Genomic DNA, 21,705 nt, shown 5'->3' with positions numbered 1-21,705 from the left:
AACTCTAGCGAGAATGCTCTCCTGCGGGCTCAGGTGGACCAGCAAGCTGCCATGCTCACAGTTCTCTTCGTCGTTCTCTACGACGTTCGCCGACGGGCAGAGAGCCTCACTGCAAAGCTCTATACATGCGGACTCGACCAGCACATGACCGCAGCGGCAAGTTCACCTGTTTCCAGCGCAGCCCCGTCTGGTAGCAGCGTCTCATCGCTATAAAGCCTCGCCCTCTCACTTGTCTATTTCGAGCACAAGGAGTGTGCGCCAATCACAATTACTTGCTGTCTTTACTCTTTGAAGAAGAGAAACTGTTGATGTTCACATTGAAATTTGAGAGAGACCTATGTGCTGATAATAATAGTACAAAATGCATTGGATATTGGTAGCTCTAGAGAAGAATGTCGGGTCACTCTTTGACTCTCTCGTTGGTGAGAGCATGTAGGAGGACGTGTTTCGTCTATTCGAGCCATTCCTCTAGACGGAGCTTCGACTCGCCACGGACCTTGCGGACGGCGAAGCGGTGCAGCTCGAAGCTCTCGTAGGCCTTTCGGCTGTGGGCGGCAGCCCTGGCGTGGAGGGGTAGCGAACTGGCCTGAAGGGCGTCTTGACGGCTGGTCCAGATGCACATGGCCAGATTGTGGCCCGTCGTCGCATTTGGACGGCCGTACCAGTACATCAGCAGACCGCCAGCATCGACGGCCTCTTCGTGTGCCCGTCGATCGTCCTCGTAAAAGGTGGTGTTCTCGGATCCATGCCTACGCTTCGAGCGGAAGCAGACGCCGTAGAACGTGTGCTCGTCGTCCAAGGGCAGCTGCGGGAGGGAGGACCAGTTGAACATGCGTCTGACGAGGGCGAGCGCCTGAGCCGACGAGGCGCTCGACGAGTCTGCAAATGCAGGGCACTGGGCTTCGTCCATGTCGGCCGAGATGGGATGCGGTGCGATGGATCTGGCAGCCTTTGACTTCGTCTCCTGCTGTCCGTAGCCGTCCGCATAATCTTCGCTGAGAGGCCGAAGAGCGTGCAGCGACCTCCAGAGGTTCACGCCTTCTTCATCGAGCACGGGCAGGCGGGCCCGCGTGTAGGTGAGACCCTTTTCGGAGGCGACCGCGCGCTCGGTGTGCGTACCCGGCACCTCGCTGTCGTCATCCACACGCAGGTAGTCGAGGTCCAAACCCCCAGTGGGGTTCGCTGCGATGTCATCGATTTCGCCAGGGCGCAGAGGAAGTCGCGACATGATGGGGAGCGTTGCATCACGCGGCACTTCGTCAAATGACGACGAGGTCCCTGCTGCTGTCGCTGTTGCTGTTGCTGCTGCTTTGCTGCCGCCGTTGACCCAGGATCTCCAGTGCCGATGGTAGACGTCTGCCGCTTCCGTGTGTTCTCTTGCCTCATCGACAGATGAGAGGTACCATGGCGTCGACGTCGACGGTGTCCTGGGCTGGCGCGGCGATGTAGGTGGCTGCACAAGTCCTGGGGCGAGCTTGAAGTGGGTCTTGCCCATCGAGATGGAAGCCCGGTGGCGCCTACGGGATTGAGAGGCCGATGCCCCCGGCTGCTGCTCCAGCACTGGAGCGAGAGGGCCTTGTGCTTGCATGACGATGAAAGACGTCCTCTCTCTGGTAGAGCGGGGCACTGATGGCGCTGTTGGTGGTGTTTCGAGGAGAGGTAGAGAGTTTCATCTCTTGTTATATGAAGGCCAGGGCCCCCCTCCCCTGCCTTCAGCCCAGAAAGTGCCACCACCGCTCCGCCAACTGTCGTGCTTTCTTTCGCCTGTCATGTCGGGCCTTGTTTGGCGCTGCAATGTCCGGGGGTTCGAAATGACAAAAATTTCCAACATCAACACTCACTTTCTGCGATTGCGTGCTTTTAAATTGCGTGCTAGTTTGCGACATCAGAAATGAAATTGCGTGCTCAGATCCTCACTGTGTCTGAACATCGCGTGGATTGCCTTTACGCCCGCTCGGCCGAGATTGACGGTCGAAGAGAGCGCTGACCGCACAATTACACCGGTCACATGTTGACGGCGCGAGGTCGGATGGGCATGGTGTCTGGTGTCAGAAAGCCAGCTGAAGCTCCTTGTAGCACTTCAGTAGGGGCTGTAAGAGCATGTGCGCTGGATGTCCAGCGCTGTGAGAAGGCCAAACAATTGTAACAATTCTTAGCACCTTAAAGCCGCGCCGTCATACAGCGCTTCTCGTGAAGTCTCGTTGTACCTTGCAACTGCCAAGAGCAAGCATCATTCCAGCCAGCCTAGCTTCCGAAGTATATTTGGGAACGAGGCAGGTGAATCAGGGAAAGGTAGTCGGAAGCGGTGCTGAATTCGAAGCGGAATATGTCGAGGATATGAGTCACTTTCTCGAAAGACATCTCAGAGAAGGCACCTCACCGTACGAATACATTGGCACCTTTGCAGCGACTCGAGCATCCCAGCCAGTTCAACCGAAGAGACCACCGCGGGCTACTCGCTGGCAGCAGCAGGTGTGAAAGGCTCCATCTCCTGGCATTGGCAGCATTTGGTCGCATATTGGCAAATTTCTGTGACCCGCTGCCTATGCCAATACGTACACCAATCGAATTGAGGATGCGCAAGTGAGCATTTGAACAAACATAGACAGCCCTATCCTCTCTCGTACTCTTGTAAAAACCCAGCTGAGATTTCTTCAATCGAACGACGGCAGACCCTATCGACTATAAGCAAGCCGAGGGGGCAAAACAGAGCGCCCGAGACAGAGCCCTTCACAATCAGCGACGCACCGAGATCTCACCTTATGTAATTCCGGCCAAGGCTTCTCATTACGATGGGCTCGGACCGGTGTGGATGACACATGCTGCCGGCATTTGGAAATTGGGCAGCGTAGCGCTAGTCGGCGCCTGCTTTCATCACAGCCGCAGCGGTCGTGCACAAGCGTCTTTCTCTTTTGCTTGAGCATTCCCTTCCACCACCTCGACAAAGGAAATGAGACGCAAGAAATTCAGTTTGTTCCTGGCCAGCCGTGCACAAATTTGCTCCATTTGAAGGCAAAGAATATGTAGGACAGTTGCGCATCGCCAGGAACCTGTGTTTGGAACCACCATCCGGCGAAGAAGGTTGCAATGTAATTTCAATACTAAATTTGTAATTGGAACAAGCAAAACAGGGCCAGGCACCATCGGAAAATAAAAGATCGTACTGCGGGATGCTCGCCCGCATGACGGTCCGCGATGCCACATGTCGAGCCGGAAAGAATGGCAGGCCCAGAAGCGCAAGGCCTCGCAGCTGGGACAACTTATTTGACTGAGAAGGGACAAAACAAAGGCAGATATTTGGACGACTTTGTTGGACTGTATGGACTGTGGCAACCGTGGGGAAAGAAACGGGCAAAGCAGAATCGCGAGTCGAATCGGAGATGCTGCACCACCTCCACCGACCACTGCTGCCCTACGTACGAATTAGTACCGTTAGCCCCATCGCGCAAAGCCATATTGAGTTAGTGCATACTCCCAGCCCAAGTAACACTGGATATTGATAAGGAGCAGCAATTATCTGTTTCCATTCTGAGCTTAGCTCTCTGTATAGCCTTCGGTGACTGAAAGCAGGCTCATGGAGGAGGGCCAGATGTTTGGAATCCGATGCGAGTGTTCCCTTGTTGTGGGAACTTTTGAATGGATTCTGCGCTACCGCGCGGAGACCCGCGCTAGCAACCGATACCGTCACGACGACTGCTGAGCTGCACCAGCAAACACACGCGCGCACGCACCCCGAACGGTCCCCGAGCGCGTCACCGGTCCTTGACATTCGGATCCGCCCTCGCAGCTGCCATTGACAAGACTGAAGCCGCGGCTCGTTTTGAGCAAGACCAGAGCCTTCATTTGGCTAGAAGGACGATGAGCGGGCACACCTTTTCTTACATATCTAAATTAATGCGAAAACGGGCTAGGGTTCTTGTTCGCTCCCTGTGCATAGAATCGAAGGCAGAGGCTGTGAAGGCAGGAAAATAAAAAGAATTTCAATTTTCCCACGTCCAGGCCCGGCTGGTCAGCCTTGGTCTACCTGCTCTCTGCCTCGTTTCTTCTCCGACGTCCTCCCTGCGCTCTGCTATCCCCGCGTCTGTCTCGAATCGCCCAAGCCTGGCTGCACGTCCATTCGATCTCGTCGCCAAGGGGCGACCCTTCGTCGACCAAGAAAAGAACAGGAAAGGGAAGGAAAAGGAAGCAAAGGTGACTTCCTTCTTGCTCACCTGACGCACACCGCACCTCGTTTCGCACGCCCCAGGGCAAAATACGCGCGTGCTCCCTCTTGAGTCCCACGCTCGGACTCCCCTTTCAACTCGCCATTGTTTTCCCAGCCCCTCTCCGCTCTGTCTTCTCGTACGACCCAGTGCCAAAGCCTGGGAGCGCAGACCTCGGATCCCGCTGGCTTTGAAAGACGACAAGGGAATAAAACAAAAAGGGCGTCTACCACTGGCAGAGCGGCTGCACAAATGGGGCCGTGATGGGCGAGCACTTTGACCACCACCAGCGACCCTCTCCGAGGACGCTGTCGCCGCCGCCGCGACATCTCCCCTCGTCAGGCTTCACTCGTACGCACAGGAACCTGGAGATGAGCACGCGCCTGCCTCCTTCGCTGTTGATGGCGGAGAGCAGCGACGAGTCCAATGTCCCCTTCCGAAGGACGTTCAGCAGCGAGCATGAGAAGAGCGAAGATCCTCGCTTTCGTCCTTCGCGGCCCATTCTTCCCTATCCCGCCGAAGCTCGTGTGAGCCGCGAGGGCGAGCCCAGCAACGCGCGCTTCAGCAACATCGTCTCTGGCCCTGGCCCTCCCAGTCTGCCCCCGCTGCTGCCACCCCCGCTGCCGACACCGCTTCCCACACATCCGGCCCACCAGCATGGAGAACACTATCCACGCTTTCTTCAGGGGGGCTCGCTACCATCACTGCCACCTCTGGACGCGCGTTCCGCGGGCGGTGGCAGCAGTGGCAGCAGGAGCATGCCTGGCAGCCGAGCGAGACTAGCGAGCTCGAGCAGCTGGCTCAATGACGAGGAGGTAGCCGACGCACCTCGGAGACGACTCGAGGGGGACGATGGTCACTTCCATCTTCGTCCCCACCCCCCTTCGCCCTCACGGCTGCCACCACTCCAGCTATCACAACGGCAGCTTCCCCCTCCCAGCAGCCTGGTTCATGATATGAGGTCTGACGCTAGTGCTAGTCCTCGGTCTTCGTCCAGTGCAATCTACCCACACTCTTCCAATCGCGCCGCCTACCTCGACAACGAGGTGTCTTTCGGCTACGACGGTGAGCGGCGCCAAGCAAGAGCAACTCCGCACCGGGCTGCCGACACCTTTGTCGCCTCTCTCATGCGGGCGGCCCAGTCGCCCGAGTCCGTTGCGCCATCCTCGCCTCCTCAGCCAAGCTCTGTGAGTATCGTTTCAGTCAGAACGTGCACCAATGAGAAACGCCATCCAGGCTTGCTGACTGGGAGAGGGCGGCATACACAGGACTACAATCGTCCTTGGCATTACCACAGTCGGGCCTCGCCAACAACGTCGGAGGTTACCATGAGTTCAAGCACCAATGCGCATGCAGCTGTGCATACACCTGCGCACACAGCTAGGTGGACCGACAACTCGCGGCCATCACCTCTTCAGCACCCACAGTACCCCCCTCACCAGGCATCGCCTCGAATGTCGTCGACGCAAAAGGCAGCAGCTGGCTCGCATCGCAAGAGAGCCGAGGCAGGATCCGACGACATGGAGAATGAATGGAACCAGGCGCAATTTGACAATGCCTCGGCATGGTCGCAGCTGAGCCCCGACCAGAGGCGAGAGAGGGTCCGCGACAATGTGATACGGGCCAAGGCCGAGCTGCTGAGTCGGTGGGCCGACTCCACCGTCGAGGGCGAGACTGCCGTGACGACGATCCGGTGCATGTTTGCCAACATTGCCCAAAAGAGCTATGGCAGCGAGAAGCGCTTCCTCTGCCCGCCTCCGCTGGTGCGGGTCATGGGGCCGCTGCGGCCGACAAGATGGCTCTCTGTCCGCGTCGTCGCTGGCGAGTCGCCCTCGCCCAGCTCTCTGCCAGGCATATCGTCGTTGTCGTCGTTGTCGTCGTCTTCGGCATCCACCGGTCGCTCCGAGGCAACGGCAGCCAATCTGGTGGGAGGTGCAAATGGAGAAGATGAAGCTGCTTTGGATCAAAGCACAAGGGAGGCACGCTTTGGCAAGCTGCACGTCGGCACCCTCAACGATGGCAGAAGCAAGGTGTTCCGGCTGCAGGTCAACCTGCTGCGCGCCCATCTCAAGGGATCCGCGGGCACCGCGTCCAAACGAATCCGTGGAAACGACGGCAGTGCTGTCTCCCCATGGAACCCAAGTGGCCTTTCTGCCTCCTCTTCCCATCAGGAGCAGCAGCAGCCACAGCAGCAAGGTCAACCCATCATTCCCAGCAATGCTTGGTTGACGTTCCACACGGCGCCCATCAATGTCATCTCCAAGCCCGCGCGCAAGTCTGTGCGCACGAGGGCAGCGTCACCCGCCATTGCCAGCGGCTCGCTCGTGTGCTTCTACAATCGTCTCAACTCGCAAACGGTTCGGACCAAGTACCTGAGCGTCGAGGCACCCACCGGCGATGGGACGGCAGCAAGCGCTCGCAAACTCGTCGCTCGACAGGACGGCTGGGAGGGCTTCGCCCTTGAGCTGCTTGCTCGCCCTCTCAACGACCCTGCCGTGGCCCGCGCAAATTCTCGCGGAATTCCTTCTGACGACTGGGGCATCAGCTACGGGAGCATTGTGTGCCTTCGTGACGTCGCCACAGACCTCTGCTCGGACCCCATGCTCATCTGTAAGGTCGACAAGGGCCGCGTCGAGCTGTCGAGCATCATGGGTGGTAGACACGAGGGCCAGGAGGGCAACAAGATCAGATTTCAGATCTGTGGCAGGGACCGCGAGCAGGCTCGCGCCCAGCTCTTTGGCGGAAGCGTCAAGTGGGCTGGGTCTGCGAGCACTGAACCGCAAGCTAGTCGACGAGTCGTCGAGCAGGATGGACGTCGCGATGACGGCGAAGACGACACAACGCCCGCCGAGAGAGATGCATCGAGGGAAGGTAGTGCTGCTGCGGGTGCGGTCGAGTCTAGCACTCCGATGCTCCCCGATCCCAATAGCACCGTGGGAGGGCCGGTCATCCAGATGCAAAAGGTGACACTGATGCACGTCACGCCTCACCGCGTCCCTGGTCAGCCGAGGGATTCTTTCGAGCTCGAGTGTGACTTCTCGTCGTCGCGAGCCTATCTGTGTTCGACTGCCTTTGAGATGTTGTCTGCTGGAGAGGGCACACAGGGAGGAGCGTCCGCAAGGGAGAGCTCTGGCTTCGCCTTTGCACGCACGCTCGAATCAGTCCGTCAACGCGCCGCAGCTCGTCTCAGCTCGACAACTGGCATGCCGTCAAGGGATGAGCACTGGGAGGAGAGCAAGTCCGCGCCCCTACCTGCTCGACGGCCCACATCGCCAGGAGGCACGGGCAGCAGCAACCTGCCGTGCCCCGTCGGATACGCCCGACCACCTCTCGTCCTGCATGAGAATGGAGGTCTCTCCGGTCGTCCCGAGGTCGACGTGCTGGATGACCAATTCTGCTGGACTGTTGTCACCATCTGTGAGTTCCCACGCCGCTCACATTGCACGTACGTGGGAGGCTGACCAAGTTCCCTCGCAGCTCGCACCGAAGCGTCATTCATCGAGGCAAATGCACAGGATCGTACCCGTCTTGGGGGAGCTCATCTGGCTGCCTCGCCGTTGCCTGTTACCCCGCTGCCCATGCTGGCGGCAGAGCCCACGCTTGACGACCGTCTGCATTCGATTTTCATGACCGTTCAAGACTTCCACTACTCCAATTCCGACGCTGCCCCGCCGCCATCGTCGCTGATTCCGTCGAGCACATCCGATGATCGACTCGCTCATGAGGTCTGGGTGGGCCACCTGGGACCTCTATCGCTCCGCGTCACCTCTGCTGGCCCCAACTTATCCGATGTCACCGCCTCGCTGCCTGCGCTCGCTGAGCTCCTTGACACTAGTCGTGAATTCGGTCAGCCTCCTGCCATCGAGAACGAGGACACCGGGCCAGACGGTGCCCGCGCCATGAGGCTTCCGCTCCTCTTCGTTCGCGTCTCGGACGGACTCGCGTTCCTGTCGGGCCGATTCCTGCAGGGCCACCAAGCGTCACCCTCGTCTTCGTGGACGTTGCAGCTCATCTGATCTCCTTTACCTGCCCTTGCTCATTATGCTGCCTCTTCTTTCTCATCCTTTCTTCTCAGCATCTGGGCCTTTCCTCTCTCTCTCTCTCTCTCTCTCTCTCTTCTTTCTACACTCCTCTTCGCATCTGTTCTTTTTAGTGACCACACAAGCATCCCCGTTGTAGATAATAATTAGTACTAGGGTCCTACCGACGCACTCTTCCTCGAGACGGAACAGCACGTCCTGGATTATAATGTCATCCTCTAATTCGCTGCCTTTATTCATAGTCAGTCAGCCTTTTCTGTCCTTCTTTGCATTGAGCTAGAAGACAATGCGAGAAGGAACTGCCTCTTCGAGGTTGATGACGATCGGTCGATCGTCGCTCTGCGTTAGAGCAATGCAAGAGTCTCAATCGATCATGTGTCTGCCTGCGTTCGAATTGCTAACTGCATCTGCACCTGCATCTGCATCAGCACACCCCACGACTTTGAGACTGCGGCGTGTCTTTGCGTGACAATGGCGAGCACCGTAGAAAGAGGGCGAATGCTCTTGGCGTGGAGCAGATCGGCGATGGACACTGTCTCGGACCTGACTGGTCCATCGTGCGCGCATGCACGGCGATGCCAACAACGTGCAGCAGCACCCTGCCGGTGTGGAAGTACGTGTATGTGCTCTCGGCAGCATCCACTGCTGTGCTCTTGCTTGGCGCACACGCACCTCGGCAAGGTCGCCGCCGCCGCCACAAGCGCCTCACCTGTCTCGCATCGGCTCTTCTTTACACTGCAGGCTGGAAGGCTGTATGTACTACTGTGCCGTACCTCTACGTACTGCAGCTTCTACCGCGTTGCTCATCACCTGCGTTTGTGCAGAGATCACAAGACATCAAGAAGTCCGAGAATAGAAAGGCAAGAGTTTTTGCGGTAAAGTGAATGGTGCAAAAACAAACAAACAATTTTTTTCTTTTGTTTGATATGCAGGGACGATGGAGCCTGACGTGAGGTCGCGTCACGCGCACGCGGGTTGCGCAGAAGAGGTAGGGTCCTGCAAGGGGGTTTGCATCATGCAGGCCCTTCACGACTAGCGAGACGATGTCTGCGAGATCATTTCTACTTGTCACGTACGTAAAGGGTGCGTACACGTACTACTACTTCTAGCTCTTGCTGCTGGTGGCTCATGATACTGAATTGTATCACAGGCCCTGTGAGTACGTGTATCTTTTTTTTTGTTCTCTTGCAGAAAGTGCTGTGGCTGACCTTTCAACACTCCGGCAAAAGTATGAAGAGATTTATTCGTGACTGTGACATCGGCACGCCACGGGTGATCAATTAGAAGTTGTGCAAATTGGTGGTGATCCACGATAGCGCAGTCTGGGGAAATTGCTTCCCGCTTGGAGCGACCTTGGCAACCGTCTCTCAGAATTGCGTGTCTGGACTAAACACTTTGGCCCGTCGTGCAGTCCTTCTCATGCGCAGAGATAGCTCTAGACCGTGACCTGACAAATAGAGGTGTTCCCGGCCGCCTCTCGGAAGATGGTCATGAACGGAGAGCGGAGCTGTGATTGTAAGACGTTGAGGCCGCTGCGGTGTCGGGTGATCAGGCGAGACCCAGGCTCGGCTTTTGGGTAAGTAGATCGTACGCCAAAGCAAGAGTCCTGACACGGGCCCTTTCCAAGTCTGAAGGGAAGCAATTGCCAATGTCCGCGGCTATCATAGGGCGAGCCACAAGCATCAGCTCAGCACAGCTTGAAATTGTTTGGACATCAGTCTGGAAGAAGGGTACACTTGATGTCGCACATGCCGATGTGCTGCCGACATGCTCAATCGGCAGGCGTGACCGCGTGGTCAGCGCTGGTCTTGGAAGGCGATCAATTGGTAAGAAGGAGCCAATGCAGCCTATGCCTGATGCTTGTCCCGGTGTGGTCTGATACCAAGGAGCCCCGTCGCGCTCGGTGGCGCTTCAACTCTGAGAGATCACACGGCTTGTTCCCGAAAGAGTGGTACTCGGTACCTGGGTGAAACAAATTTGCTGTATCGTTCGACGATCACGCTAGCTATCTAATAGATGCTAGAGTACTACTGGACATTAGTATTTTTTCTTGATGCTTCGCAGCGGATATTAAGAGTTGTAAACATCTCGACACGGTGCGTGTGATATCAGCACCAACGCATAAACAAATTCTCCGAAATCACATGCACCTCACTCACTCGCACAAAAGTAAACAAATCCTAGCGCAGCTGTGATGCAAGTAGCGACTCTTCATTTCACAGCTGAGGTGCTTGCATTGCCGCTGGGAGATGATATCTTTGCAACGGGACGCACAGCCTCCTTTTGAGCTCGGATCCTCTTGGTGCTCTGTCCCACTACTCTGGACAGCGGCTTCCCAAATCCTCTTTCCGGGAGCCAGACCGAGCCTAGACTATCTTCCCGACTGGCTTTCTCATGCTTCTTTGATCATTAAAAATCACTATCTGCTTCAGAACGTTGGCGCTGTTGACATGATCATGCGTGTGCCGGCTCCTGTCAAAGATCACAGACATCTGCAGCGCACGTACACTGCTGCAAGAGCAAGGAGATCGAGGCGGAAGCGCATGTCCACAAGCGGTGCCTTTGCCCGTTGTGCCGCGTCTTCAACCCTCCCTCTGTCGCGCTGGCTTTTCCGTTGGATTGCAGCTGCCCAGACGCCTGCCATCTGCCCGTGAGCTTGTGCATGCTGGGCATGAAGACCCGGCGTATGAGCCACAAAGTGGCGGAGAGTGGTTGCATCGGCGCCTGCATCCTCTTTCCCTCTGGAGTCCGAGAGCCACTTTGGGAGAAGGACAGAGAGCACATTGGACATCGATTTATACGGAATTGCCTTTTTGTGTAAAGTCACTTACTGTACGGGAAGCAGAATAATTGGAAACTTGGCAGATCAATATAGAAGGGTCTTGCTCGTCTCCCCGTGTTTTGCAGAACTGCACGACGCACAGACATCACAAACAAATCATCATAAGGATCGGCCCGACCTTCTTTGTGATCTGACTGGCGGGTGTGAGCGAGCTTGGGTTTGCTCTTCTCTTTACCTCCTCAGACCCGAACACACTCTCCTCTCGACGCGAAAAAGACACTGTCCATACCAACCGTCGAGCACGACAGTCGCAATCGCAGTGACGACAGGAGTAGCAACAGTTCGGCGAGGGTGACATTGAACTGTGAAGAAAAAGATTCGAGATCACGCGAGAGGAACGGAGCCGACAGCTGGCGCCAACAAAAACGCGATCGACCTCCTCCCGTCAATCGGGACATCTCAGTCCGTGAGTGTCGTGATGAAGAAGAAGCCCGAGAGAAGCAGCAAGGAGAAAAGGCAGACGGCGTCATCGGAGATATGTGCTTGTCTGGAGGAAAGATCGTGACGACAAGTGAGGGCACGAGCAGCACGTCTTGCTGGCCTTTGAGTAGCAGCGGCCTGCGCACAGGAGCAGTCCTTGACATGCCGTATTGGCGGACGCGGAGACATGTGTCTTCTATCGTCCCCAACTGTGTAGCGACAGCCCGGGCTCCGACGCAGCATCATATTCCTACCAACCGACGGGCTTGGTCGTTTCTCGAGACGCGTCGAAAAGAATTTTTATATTGTGATTTATTTGAAGAGGTGTAACACGACGCTGACAAAAGAAAAATCCACCCCTTGCCTTGGCTATCCCGCCCCCCTCATTGCTCCATTCGACATCCCCTGCATGCGCCATTTGCAACGCCCTCACCGTCACTACCCTGCGGATTGGATACCTCATCGTGATTTCGCATTCAATAAACATGGACATTCCATTAGAAACCACAGAACCGGATCGGCAGCCGTCGGTGCAGACGCGGGCCAGACAAGATACAGATTAAGCAGACTAGGAGGCAGTAGTAAGTCGTGCTTCTATCAGGTATGTGATACATGATCGCTTTCTTGCTTGAGATTTGTGCTAACATTTGCTGTCTCCTTGTTATTCCCCTCTTACCCCTTGTTGTTCCCTCGTCGTCCCTCGCGGCGGTAGGCGATTGTCGATCCTACGCGCACGGACGGCCCCAATACAATTACCCGTCGGTTTGGTAGAACGGCGAGCTGCGAGCCTCGTTGATATTTACGTGCCAAGCAAGTGCTTTTCATTGTCTTGACGCTGATCGGTGAGTAAAATGACTGGCGCAGGCGCACTCGATTGCATCGGTGGCAGAAATTCGGGCCTTTGTTTGTTCATGCACTCTCGCGAGCCTGCCTCGGTGGTTCGATCGCTCCAAGGCTCAGAATTGTGCAGGGGCCGAATGAGACGGGGCAGGACGCCAGGCAATGACGGTGGACCACCAGTAGCGCTTTGTGTAATAAGAAGGCTGACCTATGTCTCCCTCTTCCCCTCATTAATCCTTCTCCCTTCTTGATCGCTCCCATCACCACCGTTACGCTCCTTTTTCTCCTTGTCCCTGTCCGGACCTTTCTTACGCTCATTTCACCAACACCCATTTGCGACGTCTATCGCCACCACTCTTTTTCCTTCAAACACGCTCTTTTCCACAGACTCTTTCCGAAAGCGACACCATAACGTACGAGATTAGCCAGGATGCCAGCTGTTGCCTCTTCCTCCTCGTCGTCTTCTCACCGCAACTCATCCTTTTACGGTCGGGCTCGCTCATCTTCCTCCAATTCTTCCACTTCTACCGCGTCCACAAGCAGTGGAACGGTGGACGACGTCAGCTTTGGCGCCAACACAACGGTGGACAGCACTTCTTTCTTCACGAGCAGCGGTAGCAGCAGCTCCAAGAACAGGCAATCCAGGGTCTCGCCCGTCAAGCAACAACAACATGCCGCTGCCGTGAGTGCCGCTGCCAGACGATCAGCGTCAAAGCAGGTCGAGAAGCGGAAGATGGCTGCTTCGACGTCGGCCTCGACACTTCAGAGCATCGACGTGCTCCGAGGCACTGGCATGCGCTCCATCATCGAGGAACCTGAGTATGAGGAGGACATTGTTGCACATATGCACCACATGGAAGTGAGTCACTGTCGTCAATCAAAACAAATCTTTAGGGGCATCTTTCTGACCGTCAACTCAGACCGAAACAGTAGCCTGCGTCGAGCTCATGGATGCTCAGCCCGAGCTGCGATGGTTCATGCGTCCTTACCTCGTCGACTTCATCGTCGAGATTCACCAGACCTTTCGGCTTCGACCAGAGACGCTCTTCCTGACAATGAACATTGTCGACCGTTATGTCTCCAAGCGAATCGTCTACAAGCGTCACTACCAGCTCGTCGGCTGTGCGGCGCTGCTTATCGCTTCCAAGTTTGAAGACGCCAAGGACCGTGTACCCACCGTTGCTGAGCTCGCACAAATGTGCTGCAGCGCTTACGAAGAGTCTGCCTTCACTCAGATGGAAGGTCACGTCCTTTCGACGATCGGTTGGGTTCTTGGCTTCCCCACGCCCGAGGCATGGCTCCGCCTGTCATTCCTCCACCAGCCGCAAGACCAGAAGACAATGTCGGTGGCGCGCTTCCTCGTCGAAGCGACGCTGTTTCAGCGTGACTTCATTGGTGTGTTTCCTTCGCACCTCGCCGACGGCGCGCTACTTCTTGCTCGCTGCATTTGCGACGCCCAGAGTGCCGCCATTGACTCGGCATCATCGGACAAGGACACTCTTGACGCTGCCAAGCTCATCGACAACTACTTGGCGGAAAATGCATCGGAGTTGAGCAGCATCCTCGTCAAGAAGTACAGCTTTTCGCATTTCTCGCAAGCCTCTCTCCACGTTCGTGACCACTACATCAACTGCCCCTCCGACCGCCGTGCCACGGTCGCTGCCGCCATGACGGGCCTACTGCCCGCCCAGAGTGTCAGCGCGACGAACCTGGCCAACCATCAGCAGCAGTCTTCGAGCTTCAGCACGCCTCGCCGGTCTTCCGAAGTCGATGATGATGAAGATGACGCGTCGATGCGCTCGCGGTGCACAACACCGTCGAGCATGATCTCGACTCCATCACGCATGTCAGGCGACGACGACGGCGACTACGACGAGGAAGAGGAAGAGGAGGAAGAGGACTGCGACATGCCTGTTACTCCCTTGAGCCTCAACTCGCTTCACGACCCTCTTGTTGCAGCTAGCAACAAAGTTTCTTCGGTGGCGCCCAGCAACACGGCTCAGTCTTCTTCGTCGCAACAGCAAAGCAACGCCGGCAAGGAGAACATGACTTCGGCGAATGTTCCTCAGCTCAAGGTGACTGGCGTTACTACCGAACGACAAGCTCTGAGCACTGCGAAATGGGACGGCAACTCACGAATGGCAGCATGAACCATCTTCTCCACTCTCTCTCCCCTCTAATCTTTCATCATCAAGCAGCATCACGACCACATCCTTCATCGAATATACCGGCTGGATTTTCCTCCTCACCACAGGCAATACCCACTTTCGCCGCCCCAGTTTCAAGTCAACAGCATCTTTCCCTGCTCTTCAATCCCAATTCTAGCGAACCACAAAAGACAAAGTGCATGTATCATTCCCTTTTTCAAGCGCAATTTACACATGAATCCTGCTCGTCTCCTTACCGTGTTTGAAGGGGGGTGATCGGATCGGGGGTCCGCGGAAAAAGTCAAAGTCTAAAAGCAAGGAGCCTCCGTCACATTCCTAGAGATTGCGATTTTTTCTATTTGATCATTGGCGCGGCTTCTCATCGCCGAAGGAATGGCACAAGGCAACTACGCAAAGATCCTTAAGGGACGAGTAGAGTGTATGATGCGCTTGGTGTGGAACCGAGATGACGTCGCTGCTCTTGTCGAGCTGCGGTTGGGGAGGCGCTCAGAGGCATGCCAAGCCGGCATAAGCTTGCGTGCTGTGCATGCTGCCACTTCAGACTTGTAGGGTAGCAGTGAGTCGAGCGCGACATACACATGACCAACGAGAGACCCATAACATTCCAAACGGAGGGAGCAGTAGACCATGTATGGCAGATGTACAAAAGACGGTTTTCCAAGCTCGACGAGAGAATCAGTCTTTTGAGCCGATGAATGGGACAAAGCAGGGGACCTCGTCCTTGTACTTTTTGTACGCGGGGTCATCCTTGAGCTTCTTGTCCATGCCCTCTTCCAGCATCGGCACGCCAGAGATGTATCTGATGAGGCCATACTCGAGTGCCGGGCTGGCCAGTGCTGCATAGGGAGCCCAGGGACCTAGCAGGGTTGGTCTGCTCTTGAGCAGCGTCGGAAGCGCCAAAAGTGCCTGACCCGTCCAGAGCGACACCTCGCCAAAGTAGTTGGGATGGCGGGACCATGACCATACGCCCCGGGTGAGGAACTTTTCCGAGTGCTTGCCGGCGTCACGCTCTGCTCGCCAGGCCGACTTGGTGCGGTCCGCTACAACCTCAAGGCCCCATCCGGCGCTCCAGACGAGGAGTGCGCCCGCATCGAGCAGGCCGAGGGCAGGCAAAGAGCGCGCAGGCAAAGCGTTGAGCATAAAGATGGGTAGCGCCGTCAAGCTGATCCAGGTAGCTTGCATCATCCATGCTCCGAAGAACTTGGGCGGAGACTGCTTGATCTCGTCGAAGCGCGAGTCCTTGCCGGACTTTTGGATGCGCTGGAAGAGAAAGGTGCCCAGGCGGGCCGCCCAGAATGCAACGAGGGCGCTTGCGATCAGCTGTCGAGGATGCCGGTTAAGGATCAGGCGCGAGGTCCAGTGATCGGCTGCGAGCGCCGAAGCGGCCGTCGACGAGGACAAACCAACGGCGGAAGCAGAGCGGATGCCAAAGGAGGAGAGGATCCTTCCAGCCAGACCTCCTCCTCCTGCTGAACCTCCCTGAACGACGGAGGAGGCAGCCGTCTTTGCGCTGCCGACGTCAACGGGTGTGTTGCGGAGCGAAAAGGCCAAGGCGGAAAGGAAGCCGAGGGAGCCGCACAGATCGTAGTACTTCTCGGTCTTCAGCGGCACAAAGACTGCTGCGGCCAGGGCCTGGCCCGCATAGACGAAGCCCAAGACAGGAAGGAGAGGCTTGAGCGGCATCGTAAGTGAGACGTCTGGAGAGGAAATCGGGGAAGCAGAGCTCAAGAAAAAGAGCGCATTTCCTTCTCGCGCTGAGTCGAAAACACCAACCAGAGCTTTGGTAAGAAGGCAGCACAAAGTGGAGGAGTCCGTGCAGTGACGTCTTCTTTTCTGTCACTGTGATTTGTCACGTCACGAAGTGGAATGTGTTGCTTCAGACGCGGTGGTTTAGAAATGATGAATTGTATGCATGTGAGTGCGTGTGTTGGAGATGCAAGTAAAGGATGTGAAGGGCGTGAGTAGTAGAATTGCTCAAGTACCCGCAGCAGCAGCGGCAGCAGCAGTAGGGGGCACGACAGGATGCTCGCTGGGTCTGGGTGCGCCAGGCGCGAAGACGGCCTGCCGGCGGCAGATTGGACACGAGTTGTTGCTGTTGATGAGCCATTGGTCTTGCGTTGCAGAGAGAGAGAGACAGAGTCAGTCTGATGCCCATAGACTTTAAAAGAACAGCACTCACCGATGCACGCAGAATGGAAGAGGTGCTTGCAGCCCAGGAGCCTTCGCTCTTCGTCGACTTCGACCTCTTTCTCGTCCTCCTGGTTGGGCATCGTCATTGTGCTCTTCCAATCCTCTAGGCAGATGAGACACTTTTCGCTGGTGTTCTCCGTCACCTGTCCCAGCTTTAGCAAGTCTAGAATCTGGATGGGGTCTCCCTTGACCACACGAAGATCGCTCTGCTCGATCTGCTCGCGGGTCACTGTCGAAGGCTTGTGCTGGAACGTGGCCATGGCTCCGAGGAACTCCATGAGAATCATCAGATCGCGACCTGCTTCCTCGGAGGAGGCGTGAAAGACGGGGTGTGACGAGGGGTAGTGACCGCCAGAGACAAAGAGAAGAAAGCGCGGTGACGGAATCTGTTCAGGTCGCGCAGTGGTTCCTCCCGGTGTCGCACCTTGGGTCGTATCATTAGACGCATCAGGGGTCGAAGCCGCGGCAGTATTTGCGGAAGTGTTGACACTCGCCGTAGGCTGTCTCGCAGTCTGTTCGTTCAGAGCAGGCTCGGCTGCATCCAGGCTGCGCACACCGACCACAATGCAGGGAAAGAGCGGTGGGTCAGAGTGAGGTCGAGGCGGGGAGGACGTGACGTTGCCATCCGAAGAAGGTGGACCACCTCCCGCGCCTGCGTGTGTCTCCCCATCATTCCTTGGAAGGGCTCTAGGCGGTGCAGCGGGGAAGGTAAAAGATCGGTAAAACGAAAGCTGGCCGCCCTGGATATCCTGTCTCCTACGCTGCTCGCCTTCGGCCACGGCCACGACGCTTCTTGGTGGCTCTGAAGATGAAGGAAGACCCCGGACGGCAACATTGAGGTCCTCTGCCAGGTCGAAAATGAAGCGATCGAAGCTGCCTGGCTCCCCTCGTTCCTGCGAGCCCTGACGGACGGCATCGAGGATGGCATCGACCCGTCTGATTCTCTCTGTTGCGTCTGGATTGACAGTAGAATCGGTTTGAGGAACGGCGGAGCCTGCGGCACTGCCATCGACAGAGGCTCTCTCCGTAATGTCCCGAGTCGGCAATGGCGCTCTCGTGGAAGGATTCGCACGGCGCATCCGGGGACCCTCGATGCCTTCACGTATCGCTTCTCGAAGCATGTAGGAGACGCTGTTGATGGAACGCGAGTTCTCAGAAGGTGCCTCCTCATCACTTGCCGTGCTCGTGCTCCCTTGGTGAAGTTGCTGCGATGGGACGTTGGACGTCGTTGAAGCCTCCATTCCATTTCCCCTTCGACTACCAAAGATTCTCTCTCCAATGCCCGAGATTCTTTCGACAATGGACGAGATCCTGTTGCTCCACCTCGCAGCCGAATTCGAGGACAGTACGGAGGAGCGAGACTGGGTGCGATGCAGGGACGAGGACGATCCTTCTTGTCGTTGTTGGGATAGAGAAGAAGACACCGAGGGCGGTCGCCGTTGCGGCTGAGCCAGGAGGGCATTGGAAACAAGCGACGAAGCCGTGGCAGCGGTTGCGACGGAGAGGAGCCTGGAGAGCATGTCGGCCTGTTCCTCAATCGTGGCCACTCCTTCGCCTCCCTGTCCTTGAGCTGCAGGTCCAGTGCCAGGTGGAGGAGACCAGCTGGTTCCTGTCCCTGGCGGTTGTTGTCGCTGTTGCTGTTGCTGTTGCGCTTCATTTGCGAATTCATTGGTGTGTTGTTGAGAACGTTGCTCGCTTGAGTCCCTCTGCGCATTTTGACCCTGTGAATGCGCTGTCCTGGTGATGAGGGCGCCCTGGACTATGACCGATGTGCCTCCAACGTTGGGATTGCGAGGTCTGCGCTGAGATTCGAAGGGTCCGGCACCTCCCTGAGGTGGTGTCGAAGGTGTTCCGGATGTCAGACCTGACGTTGTGGTCGAGGGGTTCATCAGACCAGAGGGGGAGGCGGCGCTTCCCGTCGGTGCTCCAGAGGCAGCTGTGGCCGGACGGCCGTTGAGGCCCAGAATATCTGCCAAAAGGGCCGAGAGAATAGAGTGTGGACCCTCTTGATGAACGCTCTCGTGCTGGCCACCTCTGGCCATGCTCGTCCTGTATGGTTCTGACCCTCCGCGACTGTGACGATTGGTCCCAGCGATGATGCCTGGCTGCTCAGCACGACCCATCGCTGCTCTGCCCAGAGCACTGGTGATGGCAGGGTGTCTAAGTCCGCCTCGATTGGCGTCAGCCAAACGGCTGATTGGATGCGTTAGCGGTAGAGTTGTCTGTTGATCATCCGAGAGCGCCGGCAGCGAGGGCGAAGAGTGAGGGTGTTGACGGCTGTCTGCCAATGTCGTTGACTGATCGCCAGAAGTGCTTGACCTGGACGATGCCTGGGAGGCCGGCGGTGCATTTGAGATGAACTCGTCCTTTGCTTTGCCCTTGTCTCTCAGGCGTTGGCTGGCTCGACTGACAGAGCCGTCGTTTCCAGAGGAGCCAATAGGCTTGGGTGACGGCACCTCGCTCTCGTCTACTTGCATTGTCGTATCCCCGTCGTCGTCGGCCGTTTCGTGCGCGGTTTCGTCGCAGCACGTCGCTTTGCCCTTCATGCGGCTGCGCGAGCTTGTGGACGCTTTCTTGTGCCCCTCATCCTGCAAGGTCACAGTTGCGTCTGGCCCTGTCGAGCTGCTCAGGCTGTCGTCCTCGCTGACGAGTCTCCTTCGCTGGAGACGACTTCGTCTTCCTTCATCTTCAATCGGCGATGTCGGGCGAGCACCGGGTGAAGAAGAGCACGCAGACGACAAGGAAGCCTTTCTCTTTCCCATTACAGACGAGACTGCCCTCCAGCGGTTGACCGAGAATCGTGGACCCGTTGCTCTGAGCTTATTGCTGTTGTTTCGTCGTCGCTGCTCTTCGCGCGCGTGACCCGCTTCAATGCCTATATGACGCTTGAAAAAACGAGATCTTGGGCCTCGCTTGTTCTCCCCAGCTTCTCTATTGGTCGGTGTGTGCTTACTGTTGAGTCTGGAAGCAGTCTGTCCCATGAGAAGGGAGGCTGGCGATTCGTAAAAATAACGCTGTCCGCCTCTTCTACCCCTTCAGACTTTCTTCCTCTGTCTTGCCTGTTTCGAAGCGAGACCCTATTCCTGCTGCCTGTTGATGGAACGCTCGGACAGTGTCATCAGCGATGCCGGCGTTGCTGATCGACGTGCCCTATGGTGGCTGAAACGGAGAGGGGGTTCCTTTTGTTCACCCTTACTGCAGCACCTGTAATCTCCGATCGCTCGCGTGGCCGCCTCCACTATGGTCCAATTCTGTCTGCGCCAAATATTGAAGAGACCTCGGCGCCCAGCGTCTGCGGCTACCTTCAGTACGTAATTGGTCCACCGGCGGCGCGGGCGCGGTGACGAAAAGATGACGTGATGCTCAAGCTGCCATACCCTGGTGTGCCCCCTTTCAATAAGGCGCCTCGCTGGTACTCACAACGCGGACGCTCACGAGATGTGAGGCGCGGCACAGCCCGTTCATCTCTGCGCCCAGGGGCTCTCCTTTGCTCGCCAACACAAGGTACGGGCGCGGCAATCTCTATGCACAACAGACTGCCCTCCTCCGCTTTTTCCTTGCCTCGTGCGCTTCGGACTCTGGAGAGGAGATTCACAGCGGCCCGCTCGTCGTCCAAGCCCCTCTCTTATTTGGCCTCTCTCTTTTCAGAAGAAAGAAAGGGAGAGAAGATGCATGAGTGAGCGGCTTTGCGCCCAAACCTGGGCGGAGTAGCCAAGTCCGTCGCTGGCGGTCACCCTCTTTTGAGGACTTAAAGCCCCTTTGCCAACCTCACCGCACCGCCGCGATCACCTCTAACGCTCTTTCCTCCTCCTTCTCCCTTTCCTCCTTCCAACAGTTATCATCAGCAAGACAACCAAAGATTGACACACGATGAAGCCTATCGCTGCTCTCCTTCTGACCCTCTTTCTCGTTCTCGCCAGCGCAGTCTCGGCCCAGACTACTGGATCTCAGCCTGCTACGAACTCTTCGGCAAGCTCCTCCAGCTCGGGCGGCAGTACTGACTCTGCGACGGGCAATGGCCAGGACGGCGTCGCTGGCATCGACCCGTGCTTTATCCAATGCGCCAGCAAGAGCATTGGAGTTGCTGGCTGCAACGGATTGGCCGATTCATCTTGTTTCTGCAAGAAACAATCCTTCGTCGATGCCGTGAGTTGCAGAAGGGCGCCGACTCACATCTCTTCCTCTCCCTGCTAACCTGGCTTCGATCTTTCTGTATCTCGCGTCAGGCTGGCAAGTGTGTCATGGAGAATTGCAAGGACGTCGAGCAAGAGAAGCTGGCCGCTGGCGTTGAGATGCTCAAGGTGCGTTTTGTCTTGCTCAATGCCGTTACCGTCGAATATGTGATCGCTGACCGTTACGTCTCTGCGTCTAGACCGTTTGCACGCCTATCATGGGCGATGACTACCAGCTCAAGTTCCCTGGCGCTGCCAACATGACCACCAACGCGACCAGTGTCGGTGCCGGTGGAGCAGCTGGCACCGAAACGAGCACGTCTGGGGGCACGGCCGGCACCAGCGGCAGCACCACTTCCACCATCCCCACCACGTCCAGCAGCTCCTCTGGTGGCACCCTCTCGGCCGGCGTGGGCGTCAACAACCACACCGCCTCCATCTCGGCCGCGGGCAACGTTACGTCGCACAGTGCAAACGGCGCAGCCACCGTCCAGGGCCCGGTCCAGCTCTACGGCGCCTTTGCCGTCCTTGCTTCTCTCCTCCTGGGCGTCCTTACCGTCTTCTGAGGATCGCCTGCCTCAGCACAGCTACGCCAGCAACGACTATGACAGACCCAGAAAGAAAGACGGCTGCCTCTGGGCCAACTTCAGAGGCAGACCTCTCCGGCTCTACGTCTCGCTATATCCCAAGCTTCTTTCCCCCTATTAGTCTCTCTCTCCCACTCCTTCCCTTTCGTCTTCACGTCCTTCCAAATGCTTACTAACTAAGTGTCCTAAAAATCACAAGCCTCTCTCCTTACCCACCTCGACTGAGTCTAGCTCCATGTGCGTG

General features: G+C 56.8%; 6 protein-coding genes across 6 annotated transcripts; 3 read left to right on the top strand and 3 right to left on the bottom strand.

The window, feature by feature from the left end:
• Positions 1-311: 311 nt before the first annotated feature.
• FA10DRAFT_264483 (hypothetical protein) lies at positions 312-1,855 on the bottom strand. The gene has a single exon (XM_025520664.1). The coding sequence runs from the start codon at positions 1,493-1,495 to the stop codon at positions 452-454; it is 1,044 nt and encodes a 347-aa protein (XP_025381083.1). The 5' UTR covers positions 1,496-1,855; the 3' UTR covers positions 312-451.
• Positions 1,856-4,018: 2,163 nt separating this feature from the next.
• FA10DRAFT_264482 (hypothetical protein) lies at positions 4,019-8,459 on the top strand. Its single transcript, XM_025520663.1, has 3 exons — positions 4,019-5,389; positions 5,471-7,619; positions 7,680-8,459. The coding sequence occupies exons 1-3, from the start codon at positions 4,466-4,468 to the stop codon at positions 8,216-8,218; spliced, it is 3,612 nt and encodes a 1,203-aa protein (XP_025381082.1). The 5' UTR covers positions 4,019-4,465; the 3' UTR covers positions 8,219-8,459.
• Positions 8,460-12,352: 3,893 nt separating this feature from the next.
• FA10DRAFT_264479 (hypothetical protein) lies at positions 12,353-14,742 on the top strand. Its single transcript, XM_025520662.1, has 2 exons — positions 12,353-13,203; positions 13,265-14,742. Exons 1-2 carry the CDS (start codon positions 12,775-12,777, stop codon positions 14,492-14,494), a joined length of 1,659 nt encoding a protein of 552 aa, XP_025381081.1. The 5' UTR covers positions 12,353-12,774; the 3' UTR covers positions 14,495-14,742.
• Positions 14,743-14,834: 92 nt separating this feature from the next.
• On the bottom strand, positions 14,835-16,284 carry FA10DRAFT_264478 (DUF1295-domain-containing protein). Its single transcript, XM_025520661.1, has one exon. The coding sequence runs from the start codon at positions 16,193-16,195 to the stop codon at positions 15,188-15,190; it is 1,008 nt and encodes a 335-aa protein (XP_025381080.1). The 5' UTR covers positions 16,196-16,284; the 3' UTR covers positions 14,835-15,187.
• A 202-nt stretch (positions 16,285-16,486) lies between these two features.
• Positions 16,487-19,464, bottom strand: FA10DRAFT_283501 (hypothetical protein; the record flags this gene model as incomplete). Its single annotated transcript, XM_025523845.1, has 2 exons — positions 16,487-16,623; positions 16,692-19,464. 2 exons carry the CDS (start codon positions 19,462-19,464, stop codon positions 16,487-16,489), a joined length of 2,910 nt encoding a protein of 969 aa, XP_025381079.1.
• Positions 19,465-20,477: 1,013 nt separating this feature from the next.
• Positions 20,478-21,605, top strand: FA10DRAFT_34047 (hypothetical protein). The gene is made up of 3 exons (XM_025525445.1): positions 20,478-20,848; positions 20,929-21,003; positions 21,075-21,605. The coding sequence occupies exons 1-3, from the start codon at positions 20,573-20,575 to the stop codon at positions 21,438-21,440; spliced, it is 717 nt and encodes a 238-aa protein (XP_025381078.1). The 5' UTR covers positions 20,478-20,572; the 3' UTR covers positions 21,441-21,605.
• Positions 21,606-21,705: the final 100 nt, after the last annotated feature.

Source organism: Acaromyces ingoldii (genome assembly GCF_003144295.1).
Source record: "Acaromyces ingoldii strain MCA 4198 unplaced genomic scaffold FA10scaffold_1, whole genome shotgun sequence".
NCBI lineage: Eukaryota > Fungi > Basidiomycota > Exobasidiomycetes > Exobasidiales > Cryptobasidiaceae > Acaromyces > Acaromyces ingoldii.
Note: the sequence above shows the minus strand (reverse complement) of the source record. Positions and strands in the feature narration are given on the sequence as shown.

Coding starts and splice junctions, on each gene's coding strand:
- FA10DRAFT_264482 (XM_025520663.1), top strand. CDS start 4,466: ATGGGCGAGCACTTTGACCACCACCAGCGACCCTCTCCGAGGACGCTG. Junction 5,390..5,470: donor CGCCTCCTCAGCCAAGCTCT/GTGAGTATCGTT, acceptor CGGCATACACAG/GACTACAATCGTCCTTGGCA. Junction 7,620..7,679: donor CTGGACTGTTGTCACCATCT/GTGAGTTCCCAC, acceptor GTTCCCTCGCAG/CTCGCACCGAAGCGTCATTC.
- FA10DRAFT_264479 (XM_025520662.1), top strand. CDS start 12,775: ATGCCAGCTGTTGCCTCTTCCTCCTCGTCGTCTTCTCACCGCAACTCA. Junction 13,204..13,264: donor CACATATGCACCACATGGAA/GTGAGTCACTGT, acceptor CCGTCAACTCAG/ACCGAAACAGTAGCCTGCGT.
- FA10DRAFT_34047 (XM_025525445.1), top strand. CDS start 20,573: ATGAAGCCTATCGCTGCTCTCCTTCTGACCCTCTTTCTCGTTCTCGCC. Junction 20,849..20,928: donor AACAATCCTTCGTCGATGCC/GTGAGTTGCAGA, acceptor ATCTCGCGTCAG/GCTGGCAAGTGTGTCATGGA. Junction 21,004..21,074: donor CTGGCGTTGAGATGCTCAAG/GTGCGTTTTGTC, acceptor CTCTGCGTCTAG/ACCGTTTGCACGCCTATCAT.
- FA10DRAFT_264478 (XM_025520661.1), bottom strand. CDS start 16,195: ATGCCGCTCAAGCCTCTCCTTCCTGTCTTGGGCTTCGTCTATGCGGGC.
- FA10DRAFT_264483 (XM_025520664.1), bottom strand. CDS start 1,495: ATGGGCAAGACCCACTTCAAGCTCGCCCCAGGACTTGTGCAGCCACCT.